Raw genomic sequence first — 16603 nt, forward strand, 5'->3', positions numbered from 1 at the left:
TGGGCAAACTATGGCCCACAGGCTGGATCCGGCCCCTGAGCCATTTTAATCCGGCCCTCAAGCTCCCGTTGGGGAGTGGGGTCTGGGGCTTGCTGCGCTCCAGCCAGGGAGCAGGGTCGGGGGCCGCTCCACACGGCTCCCAGAAGCAGCAGCAGCATAGCCCCCCTCTGGCTCCTACGCATAGGGGCAGCCAGGGGGCTCCGCATGCTGCCCCCGCCCCAACCACCACCCCCGCAGTTCCCATTGCCCGGGAATCATGGCCAATGGGAGCTGCAAGGGCGGTGCCTGTGGACAGGGCAGTGCGTAGCAGAGCCACCCAGCCACACCTCCGCATAGGAGGTGGGGTGGGGGAGGGGGACATGGATGTGTCACTGCTTCCGGGAGCCATTTGAGGTAAGCACCACCCAGAGCCACCCACCCTCCGTGCCCCAACCCCAATTTTGTGAGCATTCATGGCCTGCCATACAATTTCTATACCCAGATATGGCCCTCGGTCCAAAAAGTTTGCCCACCCTGGTCTAGACCTTGGGGTCTCTGACTCAGAGGCAGTCCAGCAAGTGGACTGCCAAGGAGCCCAGGAATGGAAAGCTAGCAGGAAACAGGCATGTTTCAAAAGCTGCCTAGCAGCCTGTGTCCCATCAGGCCCCTGCTTTATTCCCAGCAGAACTTCATCCATCTCCATCAGATGTTTAGACAGAGATCAGCAAACGCCAACAAATGTTTAGTCTGAATGTTTCTGACCAACCTCTAGAGGTAGCAGACCTCAGTGTCTTGCTGGGGTTCCCTCTCCACAACAGCTTCTGTTCCCATTAACAGGAAAGGATTCATTCCTCACCTTGTCAAATTCAGGTGGTGGGTTCTTCCCTCTGCACAAGTTTGATAAGGCCCAGACAGCATTTCGAGTCATAGTCAACCTGGTGGACTTGGTGAGGAGCCTAAAAAGAAAACCACCAGCTATTATACTCCCAGGTTAAGTCAGTTTGAGTTGCCTGTAAACCAGCACGATTCAATATGAAGGAACGCAATAAGAGTCCAAGAAGTTCGAGACAGCTGCACCCACTTGCTAAGCCCAGGTCTGAAAAATTCAGATCATGCTAATGTTGCATATTTCATGAGCCTCACGCATGGATCACGAAGAAAGATGAATTGTGGCTACCCCTAGGGCAGAAACAATAGCTGTTTAACAGCACAACTCTGAACAGGAAGCATATACTATCTTCAACTAAAATTGCAGGGGGAATTTAGGTTGGCAGAATGCGATTTCCCACAATTGAATTTGGCTAACACATCCAGAGAAGCACCCACACTCTTATGAAGAGGTTCATGGGATATTCAGTTACCACAAATGATCAGGACCTCATTTTTAGATCTCATCTGAAGAGATCAACAGCTTTAGGCCTCCAGAATACTAGTTCAGTACTGACCCAGGAACAGAGCTATTTGCAATACAATCAAATGCCATTTCTTGTGTGGTGGGGTGTTTTTTTTTTGGGCGGGGGGGGCAAGACTATACAACTGTACAGAAATTATGGTGAAAGATTTGAAAATGCTTTCAACAAACTGGGATTTCTGCTGGTAGCAACCTCATTGCCAACATTGATAGTATAGAAGATTTAACCTGTAGTAAAGTACATTTCAGGAGAAAACCAGTTTTAAAGAGCAAAATCTTTAACCTTCTTAGAGGGCCCAGCAATTCCAGTTGAAATTAGAAGCTTTGTTCTCTAACACTTCATGGTTTATACAGAGCAAGAAGTTCCCACCCAGCTTTTAGGACTCTGCATGAAAAAAGATGGGGAAATGTGATACTTTCCTCTTGAACCATGACCAGCTCTGTGCACCTGTCACAATCACCACCACAAATAAAATCCATCCCTTAGCTCTTGGACAGCAAAGTCACCAGTTTAGGCTCTAGGAGTCTGAAGTCAGCAGCTACAGTAAGAAGAGTCTGTTGACTTGCTTGCACCACCTCTGGCAAAGCTCTTATCTTGCCACTAGAAGCAGCATCAGTTCACCCAGAATAGGATGGGGCAATTTAGACAGTTTTGAGTGTAATTAATATGGCTAATACTTGAAAGCACTCTATCTAGGTGAATCTTCCCATCTCCATTTCTAGTGTGCTGAAGCAGCTGTCAGGACTTGAGTGTTAAACAAACAGAGGTAGAGGGCACAGTGCAAACTCCTCCTCCTCCTCAACCCTGGGAAGACCTCAGACTAACATCAGAGGGGTAGTCTGAATCTGTAAAAAGCAACAGAGGGTCCTGTGGCACCTTTAAGACTAACAGAAGTATTGGGAGCATAAGCTTTCGTGGGGAAGAACCTCACTTCTTGCATCTGAAGAAGAGAGATTCTTACCCACGAAAGCTCATGCTCCCAATACTTCTGTTAGTCTTAAAGGTGCCACAGACTAACAGGTTCCTGAAGTTTATAGTGTAGCTGTATTTTTGAGTTAGGATGACCAGATAGCAAGTGTGAAAATCAGGACAGGGGGTGGGGTGGATAATAGGAGCCTATGTAAGAAAAAGCCTCAAATATCAGGACTGTCCCTATAAAAATCGGGACATCTGGTCACCCTACTTTGGGTTCTCTGCACTTACTGTATATGCACTTCTAAATAGGCCCTGTGACTTCAGAAAGGGCTGTCTGGCATACTCTGCAACAGGCGCTCATGCTGTGCACAGCAAGCGTAAGGATGCGTGAGAAGGTGAGTTATCTAGCAAGTCCTGACATGTTGTATCAGACACCAGTCTCATCTGCTAACTCATCTGATGCCTGTTTGCAGGCTAAGCTGACTCCCAACTCACACACACACTTAGGTAGTTCTGTTCACCCAACTTGGACACCAAGAGGATACTCTGCTTTAGTACATTGGGGCTTTAAGAACTGTATTGCCAAGTGTTCATGGCTACTCACAGTAACAAGGGAGGAAGAATAGAGCAGTTAAGAACATAATCTCTACACACAGAGCTGTCTCCAGCGATGTTCCCCAACGCCCAGACAGCCTGGAAGGAAAGAGCAGCAGTTTTAGCATTCACACAGTCTCGGAATAGAGGAAGAAGGGAGCACGGTCCTAGGAAAATGTTTCTATGACTCCAAGTAACTAGGCCAAACTGACAGACGCTCCTGCTCTGGAGCCGCTTGCCAAACACTTTCATGCATGTTAAACACTTAGTTGAAATCCAGTTTCTAGAACACTCGGCCTATCCCCAGAAAACTGTAATGAACCATACCTGTTCCTGGACATCCTCAAAGTCCGAGTTTAACAGTTCTATGAAGATAGGAACTGCCCCTGCCTCAATGACTATTTTTGTTTGTTGGGAGGTTCCTGATGCAATATTCGTCAAAGCCCACGCCGCTTCAAACTGAAACAAGCACATCAGTAATAGGTTACACAACAGCTGCACAATGGCAGAAGCCCAACAACCCTAACCAGAGCAAAACATTAGCTGTGGATTTTGGCCTATCCTCCTTTCATCTTGGGCTCTCACGTCTACAGGGGGAATTGTTTTACGAGACAACAAGTTTTCCTCCATAATCTGGCTGCTCACTGAGCGCGCTAGTTTCTGGCACAACTATGGTAGTTCTAGGGAAATCTACAGCTTTTTTAGGAGGGGGGTGGATTTTGGGTTACCCAAGGGAGACCCTGCCCACACCCACCTGAAGCAAAGGGAATATCATTTTACAGGTCTTTGACACTGAAAAACTGAAGCAGTTGCACACGTGTCTCCTCTCTGCGCCAAGACTGCCGTTCTTCTCAGCACGGGATTAACAAGGCTGCAGCTCACTTCCACTTTTCAGTGGTCAGGCTGGAAAGCACTACCTCACCACCACCACACCCCAAAGCCTCAGACCATTCCCCACTATGAGGAATGCAGTCTCAAGGTGGCCCAGAAGAGTTCCTGACCAGATCTTTGTATAGGGTGGGAAGTGAAGAGATTGTTCTACTCAAACAGCCAACTCTATCCCGTGCCACTCCCCCAGATACCAGCACAGGTTTGGCATTTGTTATTGAGCCCCAGGTGAGGCAGAGCTGCATATTTTGCTCTTTATCTCCCTTTGCTGCCTGCTTTCACGAGTGACTAATGGCTAAGCTCCCATTAAATTCTCCTTGGAGATTGATCCCTATGACATGAGACCTCCTGGAGGAAAAGGAAGTAGATGGCCATCGTCATAACACCCCCAGTTGGATGTGAGAAAATGGCGACTCCTCAAAGAGGCTCATGCTCTGCAACTTCTGGGCTCTAAGATACCACCTTTGCCTGCTCGCTGCTGTAAGAGTCACACTGCTCAGCTCTGAAGTGTCATCTTATTTAAGTGCTTTTTATTCACAATATGAATCCTTCACGGTACTCTCCTTTACCTGTAGTGTGCAATTTTCACTTCTCTTCAGGAATTCAACAAACCTGTCCACCACTCCCTGAGTATTTATCACTTCATCTATCGGAGGATTCGGCTCTAGGAAGGAGGAGGCAGGGTCAATACTCAGTAGGGACATTTAAATTGAATATGGAGGTCAAGTTCATTGCATTAAATCATCCACGCCAACAATTTTAACTTGTACTTGAGCTGACAAAGCAACTAGCCAGAAGAAGGCTATTTCCACAGTTCACCCAGCTGTAAGTCAGAGCATTTTCTAAATGCTGAAAAGCCAGTAAAAGACCATACTAATGGTCAATATAGGTTTGGTATTCCCTCCCCATCCAGTGGGAATCAGGAACAGACATGGCAATGGGCATAAGTGACATTAGATGGAATTCTTCTGCCCCCCAAAGTTATTAATTCTCTGTACAGCACCAAGACTGTGCTAAGTGCTTCAGACAGCTCAGACAGTTACCTATGAGAGCTTCTGAGCTAGCTAAGAAAAGGCGCTCTGCTTTTACCTTTGGAGAGCAGTTTCCTGAATTTCTGGGTGGTCGCTAGCTGCAGATCAGGGTCCTCTGAGAAAAGCATCTCTACCATCTCTCTCGTGATCACTCCCTCCTAAGACGGCAGGAAACACAATGTCAGAACCACAACTCCAAACTTATGGTTGCAGACCTCAAAAATCAGAACAACTTAGTATCACCAGAATCCTGTGCTCATCCTTTTGATCTGAAGACTAATCCAAGTCAGGACCACACTACTCTTGAAAGTCTAATCCTGGAAGGCTTTTAAAACTCACTGGAGTCCCATCTGCAATAGTCGTAGAAGTGATGAGTACATGGGGTTACGAAGGGTAGTGAATTAAGGAGTACTAGGGCATGGTACCTATGCATTTGTAAAGGGTTAAAGTTTGTTGATTTTGTGATCCACAGAATTAAGAGTCTGTAAGGGAGGGACAACGTTACTCAAGAAGCCTTACCCCAGCTGTGGCCGTGCTGACATAGGAATCCATGAGGAGGCTATCAAACATGGCAGCATCTTCATTAATAAGTTCCACATTTCTCCTTTTAAATAGCTGAAAAGAGATTACAACCAGAGTGAGTGGTATCGGTCACAAGGCAATGCCTGACAGAGCCATCGCAACTGGGCAGTCTTGTTCCACAAACAAAATATGCCATGTGCTAGACCAAGGGCAACTTAATAAGGGAGTGGCAGCTTAACACGCTAGCTTAGCACTTCTGCAGAATAGTTTGACCTATGAATCCTGGTAAGAGTGGACCAAGTCCTACCCTTAGTAGTATCCATGGATTTCCCTGGGACTGTATGGCATAGGCAAGTGCGGAACTTGGCCCAATGAGTTTAGAAAAGAAGAGCCAGGTTGTGGCCCAGGGTTGAGGCACAGGTAGAGCTGTGTGGGAAGCTTGCAGCATTTGCCAGTTCTACATGTGGTCCTAGCTACAGTAACTCCTCACTTAACATTGTAGTTATGTTCCTGAAAAATGTGACTTTAAGAGGAAAGATGTTAAGTGAATCCAATTTCCCCATAAGAATTAATGTAAAGGGAGGTGTGGGGGTGTGTTAGGTTCCAGGGAAATATTTTTCACCAGACAAAAGACATTATATGTGGTTTGACTCTCAGCTGTGGCTAGGTAAGTGAATATCCTCTGGCCCTAGAGCTCTGGTGAGGGTGTGGGCCAATAACACCCCCACTCCTAGGCCTGCAGAGTCCTCCCCATGCAAGCTCTGTGGGTTTGGGCTTGACACAGGAGCCAGGCAGAGCAGGCAAGAGGCAGCACATAGGAAGGAAGGGACACTGTGCTGCATCCTTCCCCAGCACCCAGTGGTGAGGTCTCTGCTGGCCTCGGAGCAGCAGATCACACAAATGCCTGACCCAGTTAGTCAATTAATCCCCCTACCTCCCAAAGGGTGCTGGGGAGACCAGTCACTAAGAGAACCAATCTGCCAGGTTGCATGGTACACAGAGACATTGGGCCTCTAGATCCCTGCAGAGCTGGAGACAGCCATAGGCTTCTTGGGCCACAGGCACTGACTTTTCAAACTGCTGGGGGCGGGTGCTCGACCCCTGGCTCTGCCCCAGGCCCCACCCCCACTCCACCCCTTCCCCCAAGGCCCCACCCTGCCTCCCCTCTTCCTGCCCAGTTCTGCCCCCTCCCTAGGGCATGCCTTATCCTCACTCGTCCCCCCTTCCTCCCAACTTCCCTGCACGCCACAAAACAGCTGATAGCGGCGGGCAGGAGGCACAGAGACGGAGGGGGGAGGCGCTGATCCACGGGGCCCTCTGGCGAGCAGGAGGCGAGGGGTGTTAGAACATTGCACAACTTTAAACAAGCATGTTCTCTAATTGAATAGTGACTTAACGAAACAACTTTAACCGGGGTGACTAAGTGAGGAGTTACTGTATCTCATTTTCACATACTCCAACTAAAAAAAATACCAAGGACAAGGAAAAGCTGCAGCCCATTCATTTACTTGTTCTTCTTGCTCCTCAAGAGCAGGCAGTGCCATTTTTTAGCTGGACGTGAAGTCCTTAGATTCTCCCTCCCCCCCGCAAAAGATACGAGATCTAGGAAGTCTTCCCCTTATCCATGATCACAGAAAGCCAGACAGAATTCCACTGTGGTATCTGGAACACTGCATCTGCAGCATGTGCAATACCTGTGAGTCCCACAGGGAGCAGAGAGTTCTCCGAAGGAGCCACATTCTGAACAAGGGTGTGGAAAACAAACCAGCAACATTCCACATCCATATGCCGAAGGGGCCCAGAGAGGGGGAAAGAGAAAAATGACCCATCAACTCTTCATCAGCTGGCCCCTTGAAGGGGCAACTGCTGGGTAACAGCATTTCTGGTCGAATTAAGCCCCTGAACATCCCCCTCCAGCAGGTTACCTGTTGCTCTCGTTTCTGTTTGCGTAGTTGGATCCCCTCCTCTTCCCTTCTCCGACGCATTTCCTCAGGGTTTAGGGCTTTGTTTTTGTAACTCTTCATTCGATAGTTATCCTTATCCTTCGCGGGACTCGCCATGGTTTCTATGAAAGAAGAAACCCGAAAAGTAGGATCAGATTTCACTGCAGTCATACTGCCCTTCTCCCCCAAGGAAAATGGGCACACGTGTGCCATTGCACAGAATAGTTCAGTTTAACAATCTCTTAACATAAGCTGCAGTTTAGATAGCCAACTTAGAAAGGGCATTACTGACCTACAACTGGTGTGTTATCGTATTAGTGTGAGAATGTTCTCAGCTAGACGCAAACATATCTACAACTCTGAAAAGCAACCTGGACCTGCACATCACTGTATGAGGCACACTTCTCACTGTGTGAGGTTAGTACTCACTGAACTACACCATTGTCCTCAGACAGCAAGCCTGAAGCTACCTGGATTTTCAATACTTTAGATTGTGCCAAGAGTACCTGCACTGTACTATAATCACAGGTGTAAACAGCACCTTCAAAGAAGATTATTCTTCCTCTCCTCCCCACCCCACATCCTCTACAGCAGGCCAACGTGTTAAGAATTTGATGACCAGTAACCACAACATGTACTCAGACGTTTCAGAGCAGCCTGCTCTGCACTGAAGGTGTTACACTGAGTTAGGAGTTAAAGAAATTCCATTTAGACCCATTTTATGTTGTAACGTAGGGAGACTTTGCAATTTATGAAGTTCACACTTCCATAAATTTAACAGCACAAGCACAACTCCAAACCATTCAGAGGTGAACATAAGTAGGTCTTATGCCTTGTCTAGACTTCAAACAATCCAGCAAAATTCACTTCAAACAAACTTCAGCCTAATTCCAGGCCCTTTAAGAGAAATTACAAGCATGCAACACATCATTCAGCTGGGAATGGCATGTAGGCCAGGCTTGTCCAAAGAACTAGACTATTTTGATGGTTTTCAGCTCTGAGAAGCACTTCTAATTATTTTGTCATTTGTTTCATAATATTTTAAACTTTGGTGCCTACATATTCCACTCTAGATTCACAGAAATAAACAAACATTCTTGTATTTGGCACAGGGAGAGCAATTATTGCTAATTAGTGGCAAAAGAGGAACTCAGAGGTAAGACTATGTAAGTTTCTCAGTGATATCCAGTTTATGCAAACATAGTACTGCCTCAATAGGGTTAAAAAAGTTTGGTATTCAAGTACAGATTCAGCCAAGCCTTGTGTTCAGTGTGTTTCAAACATTACATGAGCAGGTGTCATTCCCAATGCTGTTCTAAGATACAATTTAGAGTGTAGCGTAATCCCTTCCCAGGAGAACAAAAAACACACCATAAAGTTCAGTACAAGTCTCCCTACCCCAAAAAGCTTGGCTGCTCCTAAAATTCCTACCTCAGGACTACTCCACCCACACCCAAGTCTTCTCTAGAGGTTCTCCCTCCTCCTTTATATCCAGGTGAGTTAAAGCCACAAGCCTCAGTGAGTCAGGAGAACCCATTTAAGGTTTCCCAGCAGGAGGACATCGGGGGGGGGGGGGGGGGGGGGGGGGGGGGTGTGAGGAGAGTGTGTGTGTGTGTGTGTGTGTGTGTGTGCGCGCGCGCGCGCACGCGCGTTTTAGCCCATGAAAGCTTATTCCCAAATAAACTGGTTAGTCTAAGGTGCCACAAGTACTCCTCGTTCTTTTTAGTAAGGGAAAAGGTTTTCAGGATATAGTGTAATTTAAGTTGCAAGTTACTAGCTTAGTGTAAGACAAATGTTTTAAAGACCCAGTTTTAGGGTCAGCTTCTATTATAGTAGATTACATAAATGAGAGAGGTACAAGTGATCAACATCTTAATGTCAAGGCAAGTTAAATAGTCAGGAGAGTTAACCTGTGAACAGGAAAGGTAAAGATTTAAGTGAATTAGAGATCCCAAATCCCAGGGGAATAAAGCCACACACACATACACACACGGAAGAAACCCTAACACAGACACGATCACAGAAAAAGAGAATCTTGTTATGGTATCTGCTGTTAGAGGACATTCTCTCCCTCAGCCAAAAAAACTGAGGGGGAACTCGTCTGCAAACACAAATAAACCAAAAAAGCCAAACTCCCCAGGATATCTGCACCACTCCATATATGCATGTTGCAAGCAGCCAGCCTCTCTACCCCATACTGTTCCTTGTTGTGAAATGGACAAGCAAGACAACGGAGGGCCAGAAAACAAAAGATGCATGAAGAGATGGAATGAGTGGCAGGATGGATTGCAAGGTGGTACAAACTATTTACTTCTAACTCTGCTTAACATCTCAAAGCCCAGCAAAAAGGCAGTTCCTTGTTGGTACAAGTTTAACTAAACTGAAGAATGAAAACCCTTTAATAAAAAAATAAAAAAAGGCTTGCTCTGCCTTGGTACAGCAGTCCCTGCTTACCTTCTCAGAAACAGTAAGTCAAGGACTAAAATGTCTTTTAGCGAGCATTGATCCTGGATCACTGCTTGGAAAAGTTTATACAGCCTGAAAACATTTGTAATAGTTCCAAGCATTTCCAGCCCTGGCAGATCATACAACCTCAAGCACAACCATTGGTCCCTCTTCTAAATGGTAGTGCATTTTTCACTTACCAAAGCCCTGTCTATACTACAGCTAAGTCACGGACCCATGGGTAATCTTATTTTTTTGTCAAGGTCCAAATTTCTTGGTCAAAGTATAGTCAAGGTCCAGACTCCAGAGAAAAATACAAAATGCAACAGTAGTGATAAATAGTAAGTAAATAAAAAGATTTCACAGTGTGTTCAAAAGCATCTAGTGGTCCAGACTTGGCCTGCAGTCCATCTATTGACTACTCCTGTAGGGAGCCTAACTACAACAGTTACCTCTTCTAACAGGCAAGAGGTAACCAAGTCCCTATGACTCGGACAAAACCTTGGACTAGGGGTTTCACCCAGTTAGAGGAGTAGTGTAGAACTATATCACCCTGTCACAGACAGATCCCCCCGCCCCCACTACCTTATAGTTATTCTATGGATGGGGCTTCTGCTCTGCACTTCAAACCAATGTAGTTTTTACCCCCTGGCAAAAAGCCTCAAGACTATAAATGGGCCTGAACTGAAGGCTGGATCTGGTCACTGATTTGGTTTGGGTCTGTCTCATGTTTGAAGTTCAGAGGAATAACTGGCAATTTCCCAAGAATACACTTAATGTAGCAGTTTTCCTTATTCTAAAGATCACCAGTTATGCATGACTAGCCCTTGAAGATGGATTTTCTTCGCTAAAGATGAAAGTGAAGACCATGTGGAAACTAACTTCTCCCACCTGCCTCCCCCCAGCCCAATTGTTATGGCAGGCTTAGAAAGGAGGCAAGAATTAAGTAATAGCAGCTGAATCAGAGGGTAGGAGCTGATTGAAACCTATTAAGATCCTTATTCATATTGTACCAAGACATCAAAATAGGCACATTAGAAATACCAAGGTAAGTGGTCAGCACAAACTTTAATTGGGATGAAACGATACAACAGCATTAGTACCACACCTATAAGTAACCATACTGCTATCTTAACATTAATGTCTCTATTACAGCTGCACACAGTAAACTGTAACTGCAACTAGTTGTGTTCTGAAAGATTACAAAGGCATCCTAAAATATCCAGATCAAGACTTCCCCTTCAAAAAGTGACGGCTCAAGTTAGAGGCAGTTTTAATGAACAGGAGAAAACAAAACAAAAAGGGAGGAGGAAAATAGTTAAGTGGCTTAGTACGACATACAGGATTACTAGCCTGTTAGTCATATAAATAGCCAAATGACACATGACAGTTCAGCTGCCTGGAAACTTGCACAATCCCAATCTCTGTTCCTGGCTGGGCACGCCTTGGTGCTCTGGACAGCTCTCTTAGGTTCTGGACGCCAGGAAACAGTGCAGCGAGACCAGCACCAGATGGAAGTCTCATCAGGATCCAAGTTCTTAAAATGTGCCAAGTTTGCCGTGTACCTCACCCGAAAGAGCCTTGTGGATCTGAGCGGGCTACAAATGCTGGGAGGCCCTGTAGATTCAGCAAGCCATTCAAGAGGGATTTACATACTGGCTAAAACAAAGCACAGCAGACTTCAGACAATTTACCTGGCACTCGATTTTCCATTACCTCTTGTTCACATTCACTAGTTCAGGTGCTTTCATCTGACTCTTTCCCCAGGGAGTCTTCTCCTTGATCCTCTAGTGAAGTCGTAATGCTGAATTTGTGACATTACATCCCATTTCCATGGCAACAGAGATGTCACAAATTCAGGATTAGGATTTCACTACAAGCTCAGGCAGCAGGAGATGGGCTGTGAAGTACAAGCTCTTCAGCAAATGCAAATATACGGAATAGAGAGCACCTTGCCAAGGAAAAATGCTTTGTGCACAAGTTGCTTCTTTTTAAGTTTGTTCCAGTGAAAAAGGTCCCTATTAACCCAACCTACCTGCAAGTCAAGCCGTGTCAATGTTAACTATTAACCCAAACTTCACCACTGCTCAAATACTTGCAGGACAGCCCCACTGAGTAATGCTAGTCATAGTTTAAAATCTTTAGTTGCTAGAAAGAGCTATCAACTGTTAAAGCTTCAAGACAGCCTAAAATATTGAAGACAGATGTTTTAAATGCCACTCAAACCACACACTCCCACTTGGTATTTTAATGTCCTGAGTTGGTGCTTTAAAATGCTATGTTTCTCACAACCAGAAGGGCTGTAGTTTAAGGTAAACCTGGATATCAGCACTTTTCTTTTAAAAAAACTGCTCTAGAGTTTTAGATGTTGATAATCTAGAAATTTTGCATTTATATGGCTGCTCTGAATTTGGAGGATCCCAAAGCATTTTACAACGTAAGTTGTTCTGACTCACTACAAGGGTGCCATCGGGAGGGGGGGGTGAGGGGAGGGATAGCTCAGTGGTTTGAGCATTGGCCTGCTAAACCCAGGGTTGTGAGTTCAATCCTTGAGGGGGGGGGCCACTTAGGGATCTGAGGCAAAAATCAGTACTTTGTCCTGCTAGTGAAGGCAGGGGGCTGGACTCTATGACCCTTCGGGGTCCCTTCCAGCTCTATGAGATAGGTATTTAGGTATATCTATCCAGTCACCTTGAGTTCTTGTTGGGAGAGGGTTTCCCCTCTACAAGCACTGACTCGGTCCTACCCATTAAGTCAAGATCCGATGAGATCACTGCCCAAAATCATCAAGTCGTGTCTCTGCTATGCCAAAAAAAATGTACTGGGTAGTGAACCAGTCAGGAGGCTGGGATTCCCAACTTAACTACTGTGCTTGTTTCAAGGAAAACCAATGCAAAGAGCTAATTAAAAGCAAACTATTCTCCTCATGGAAGACTTCAGAAGAGTAAGTCGCTGCTCAAGCAACATGCTCAGCTTGCCCAATTGCTTCCCAGAGCAGGGAATGGCCTCTACATTTGGTAGCAAACCCTCTGGCCCTTTTGGCAGCAGCAGCACCATGTCCTGCCCTCCTCCGGCAACATGCTCATCTTGGGGTTGGAGAAGACTCAAAGGGAAAACCTGGACATAAGAGCCTGAATTCAGGAGACTCCTGCAAAGGGGACCATGAACATCCTTTTCTCAGGACAGCAAGGCAGCAGCACGTCCAGCCTCCTGTACTTCATTTCACCAGCTTGCCCTTGGTCCTCACTCTCATCTCATGTTGCCAAGGGCAGCAACAGTCTAATTGTCTGGGGATCTTCGTGCATCACACTGCATTACCCCAGCATGTCGCAGCCTCTCTAGTTCAGTTTTGCCTTTCTGCTTGCCATCAGTAAAAAGGAGAAAATTAAGCCTCACAGCACTCCTGAGAGGTAGGGGGGGGTCAGTGTTTGAAGATACAAGATCTTTGGATGGCAGGTGTTACGGACTGGTTAAGTATTACCACTTGCCTAATAAATGGCTATGAAGAGTGCACATTACCAGTGTCCTAGCTGCCCTCTCGTGGGCCAAGTTCACCTGCCTTAAGTCATTTTCTCCCTAGTGCTGGTATAATTAGGTTCATAAATAGTTCTATCAACTGATGTGCAGCCAGTCTTAAGTATAGAGAGATGTACCTCACCAACACACCTAAAACCTCTGACACCCATTCTAAAAAACAGCACAGTAACCTACAAACTCCAGCCCCCCACCCCAGAGGTCCAGCACCACAAGTGATTTTATCCTAATCTACAGGCACTAACGTTCCAGTTAGTTTCATAACTGGAAGACCACTAAGCCGGTTGATGGCTGATCACTGACCCGTACAAATGGAGTTTGTAAAGTCTCAGCTCAATTCATAGATTATAAAGCCATAAGGGACCATAGTGATCACCTAGTCTGACCTCCTAGACAGCACAGCCCACAGGACTTCCCTGATTTAATTGCTGCTTGAACTAAAGTATATCTAATTCCCAGATGGCAGAGGTCCAGGCAGGGACGGCAGTCACTGGCAAGGCAGCATAGGTGAAGCTTGTACTGCATCTGCCTAGACAATGCTTGTTCTGTGGCTAAAGAACATCGGTCTGGAGGGCTGTCACTCCAGCACCTGAGCATGCACAACAAAAACCAAATCCGTTAGCCTTTAAGAACTCCTGGCTCTTTCACTTTCAGAGGAGGAAGCCCATTTGAGAAGCTGCTCCTCATTCATCACACAAAATACAGCTCAGACTCTTCCTTTAAAAAAGGAACATGCAGGTGGCTAGTCTAGTCAGTCTCAGTTTAATCACATCTCTCTGGCCACGTCTGGGACAGACTTCACTTCTTCCTGGATGGCAGTATTCCTCTTTGATATCATGCTCATTCATAGGCTGATGCGTTCCATAGTTAAGAAGCTTCTTACTGCAATAAAGTTTATTCACCGCAATTCCATTGACTAGAAGAGCGACTATTTGCATTTATAGAGAGCTCTTTCCTCAAGAATCCCAGAGCTCTGTACCTCCAAATCAAATCCGCTATTAGCCCCCAAGATGCCAAATCCAAACGCATCAAATAAATGGTGCTAAAATGACACATTAAATAGATGTAAGAAACAGGCTGTGCATATCAAGTAGTAAATGTTTTCACAGCCTGAATGCAGAACAGTAAGCAGCCCTAGCTCAATAGGCCAGACCTGTATTTCCGAAAATCCAAAAAACTGTATAGAGCACATGGTTCAACATGTACCATGGAGCAAGGCTGCGTGAAGCTTCGATCAAGGAGGCCAGGCAGTGGCAGGGATCAGTAGAGACATGCAAAAAAGACATTTGATTACTAGTCCTGAACGTAGTCCTTGGGTGGGCTGGAAGGATAGTCGTCCCCAGCGTAGGGAAGATGTAGAGTCCAGTCTGAGTTTGGCAACACAGGAAAGGAGGGGAAGTGACCACTCCCCACCCCAAGGCTAACTGAGGGAGCAGTGCTATGATCTCCAGTCAGAAACCAAACTAATTTCTTGACCAAGAGGGTCGTGGCTGCAGCACAGCATCTCAAAGGCAAGTTGTATTTGAATTCCAGTGGGAACAGATGAATCCATTAAAAAACCTGAACAGGTGCAGAAACCGAACAAGGATTCAGATTCAGAGATTGATGAGACTGGATTAACATTAGTGAGGTTACATCTAGGAGGAGAAAAATCAGCTGGAGACTAGCAGCTCAGTTCACTGAAGACTAAGGGAGACATTATAGCACACCCTTCACAGAAGGGATGCAAGTACATAATGTATAAAAAGCCTTTCCAAATCAATTCTGCATATGCATTGAAATTGAACAGTGAATAAAGGTTACACACTTTACAGGACTGTAAGGCATTCAGCTAATTAGAGAGTTAACTGGATGCTATTTCTACACTGTATGTCATGTCTTTTCAGAGGATTGTGGCACAAAACACAAGACTAGTGGTTGCTTGAGCCTGGTCCCCACTAACCCCCCCACTTCGGACTAAGGTACGCAAATTCAGCTACGTTAATAACGTAGCTGAATTCGAAGTACCTTAGTCCGAACTTACCGCGGGTCCAGACGCGGCAGCGAGCCTCCCTCGTCGATGCCACGTACTCCTCTTGCCGACATGGAGTACCGGTGTCGGCGGCGAGCACTTCCGGGATCGATCCCAGAACATCGATTGCTTGCCGCCGGACCCGGAGGTAAGTGTAGACGTACCCTTGGATTACAAGTAAGCGACTTTTTTTCACTCTCCCGCCTTTCCATTCTGGCAACAGAATGAGACTCAGAATGGAAGTGATTTTAAAATCCTACCCGAGAGTTTTTTGGAGGCGGGGTGTGTGTTTTTACTATTTAAGTAGTAGTAACAGGTTAACAAATCCTTGCCAGGTAAATATCAGAAACAAAACAATTACAACAACTGTGTAGCTTTTGTTTAGAGAGACATTATCCAGTAACAGTCATCAGATCTCTGTTTAACAGGGTGTTACCATATGACAGAGAGACCATCATGACACCTATGACATGTTTCTAGTGATTTTACTGAGTGACATCCAATTATCCATATTTAAGAGACCAGGCATGTCTGTCAGATGTTAATACACAAAAAATGGACAGGTCTGCTTTTTATTTTTTTGCAGGTGAATGTATTTTGAGTATTGAATAAATAACCAAATATCTAAGTACAAGTCTTATTTTGCAGGATACATAATTGGTGTTAGTTATTTCATAACCTTCTCTTTTTTTTAAATAATCATTCCTCTACAGTTGGACTATTTTTCTCTTCCTGGTGAGAGGCTGGCAGTAGACTAGCAGATGAAAGATTAATTTTTCATTTCCTTTTGTAAGATCATTTCTGCCAGGAAACCCATGGAGAATTACCAAAAGAGCTGTTAAAATCCTACCTAGGTTTTTAATACCATGCCCAACGTCACGGTATCCAAACACCTCACTAAAATTAATAGTGTATCCTCAGCCTAAGTGATGCATGACAAAAACCATACCCTGTTAGCCAGTGATTATTTCTCATAGCTGGGAATGCAGTAGAAGGATTTAAATAATTTGTTTGACTTTTTTAAAGTCATTGATTTAGGTCCCATTGAGGCTTTGTAAAGCTAATTTAAAATGTGCTGTTACAATTTTAGAGGTGCAGCTCATCTCTCTCCGCATCCCCCAAACTCCCCAACCCTAATCATACACTAGTGCTGGGGTAAATCATTTTAATTAAAATAAAGGGAGAATCCCTGAAATTTGTACGTAACGTTGGTCTATTGACTGGCCATTCTGACCCCTCCAAAAGCATCTGGGTACAGGCCAACATGAGCTACAATCTCTACTCTCCCGCTCACCTGCAGTCATTGTCACACAGGAGGTTTGTAGTCTA

General features: G+C 45.4%; 1 protein-coding gene across 2 annotated transcripts in view; it reads right to left on the reverse strand.

The window, feature by feature from the left end:
• The window catches only part of KPNA6 (karyopherin subunit alpha 6), a 41728-nt gene that overhangs the window by 16044 nt on the left and 9081 nt on the right, over window positions 1-16603 (reverse strand). For both annotated transcript variants that reach the window (XR_004643578.1, XM_034753908.1), the window contains exons 2-8: window positions 7267-7406; window positions 5339-5434; window positions 4878-4977; window positions 4358-4452; window positions 3228-3359; window positions 2911-2999; window positions 836-935 (exon numbers count right to left, since the gene is read on the reverse strand). Coding sequence is in view for 1 of the 2 variants with exons in the window: in XM_034753908.1 (XP_034609799.1) it covers window positions 836-935; window positions 2911-2999; window positions 3228-3359; window positions 4358-4452; window positions 4878-4977; window positions 5339-5434; window positions 7267-7406 (752 nt within the window). In the remaining variant the exon portion in view is untranslated. The remainder of the gene's footprint in view (window positions 1-835; window positions 936-2910; window positions 3000-3227; window positions 3360-4357; window positions 4453-4877; window positions 4978-5338; window positions 5435-7266; window positions 7407-16603) is intronic.

Source organism: Trachemys scripta, chromosome 20 (assembly GCF_013100865.1).
Source record: "Trachemys scripta elegans isolate TJP31775 chromosome 20, CAS_Tse_1.0, whole genome shotgun sequence".
NCBI lineage: Eukaryota > Metazoa > Chordata > Testudines > Emydidae > Trachemys > Trachemys scripta.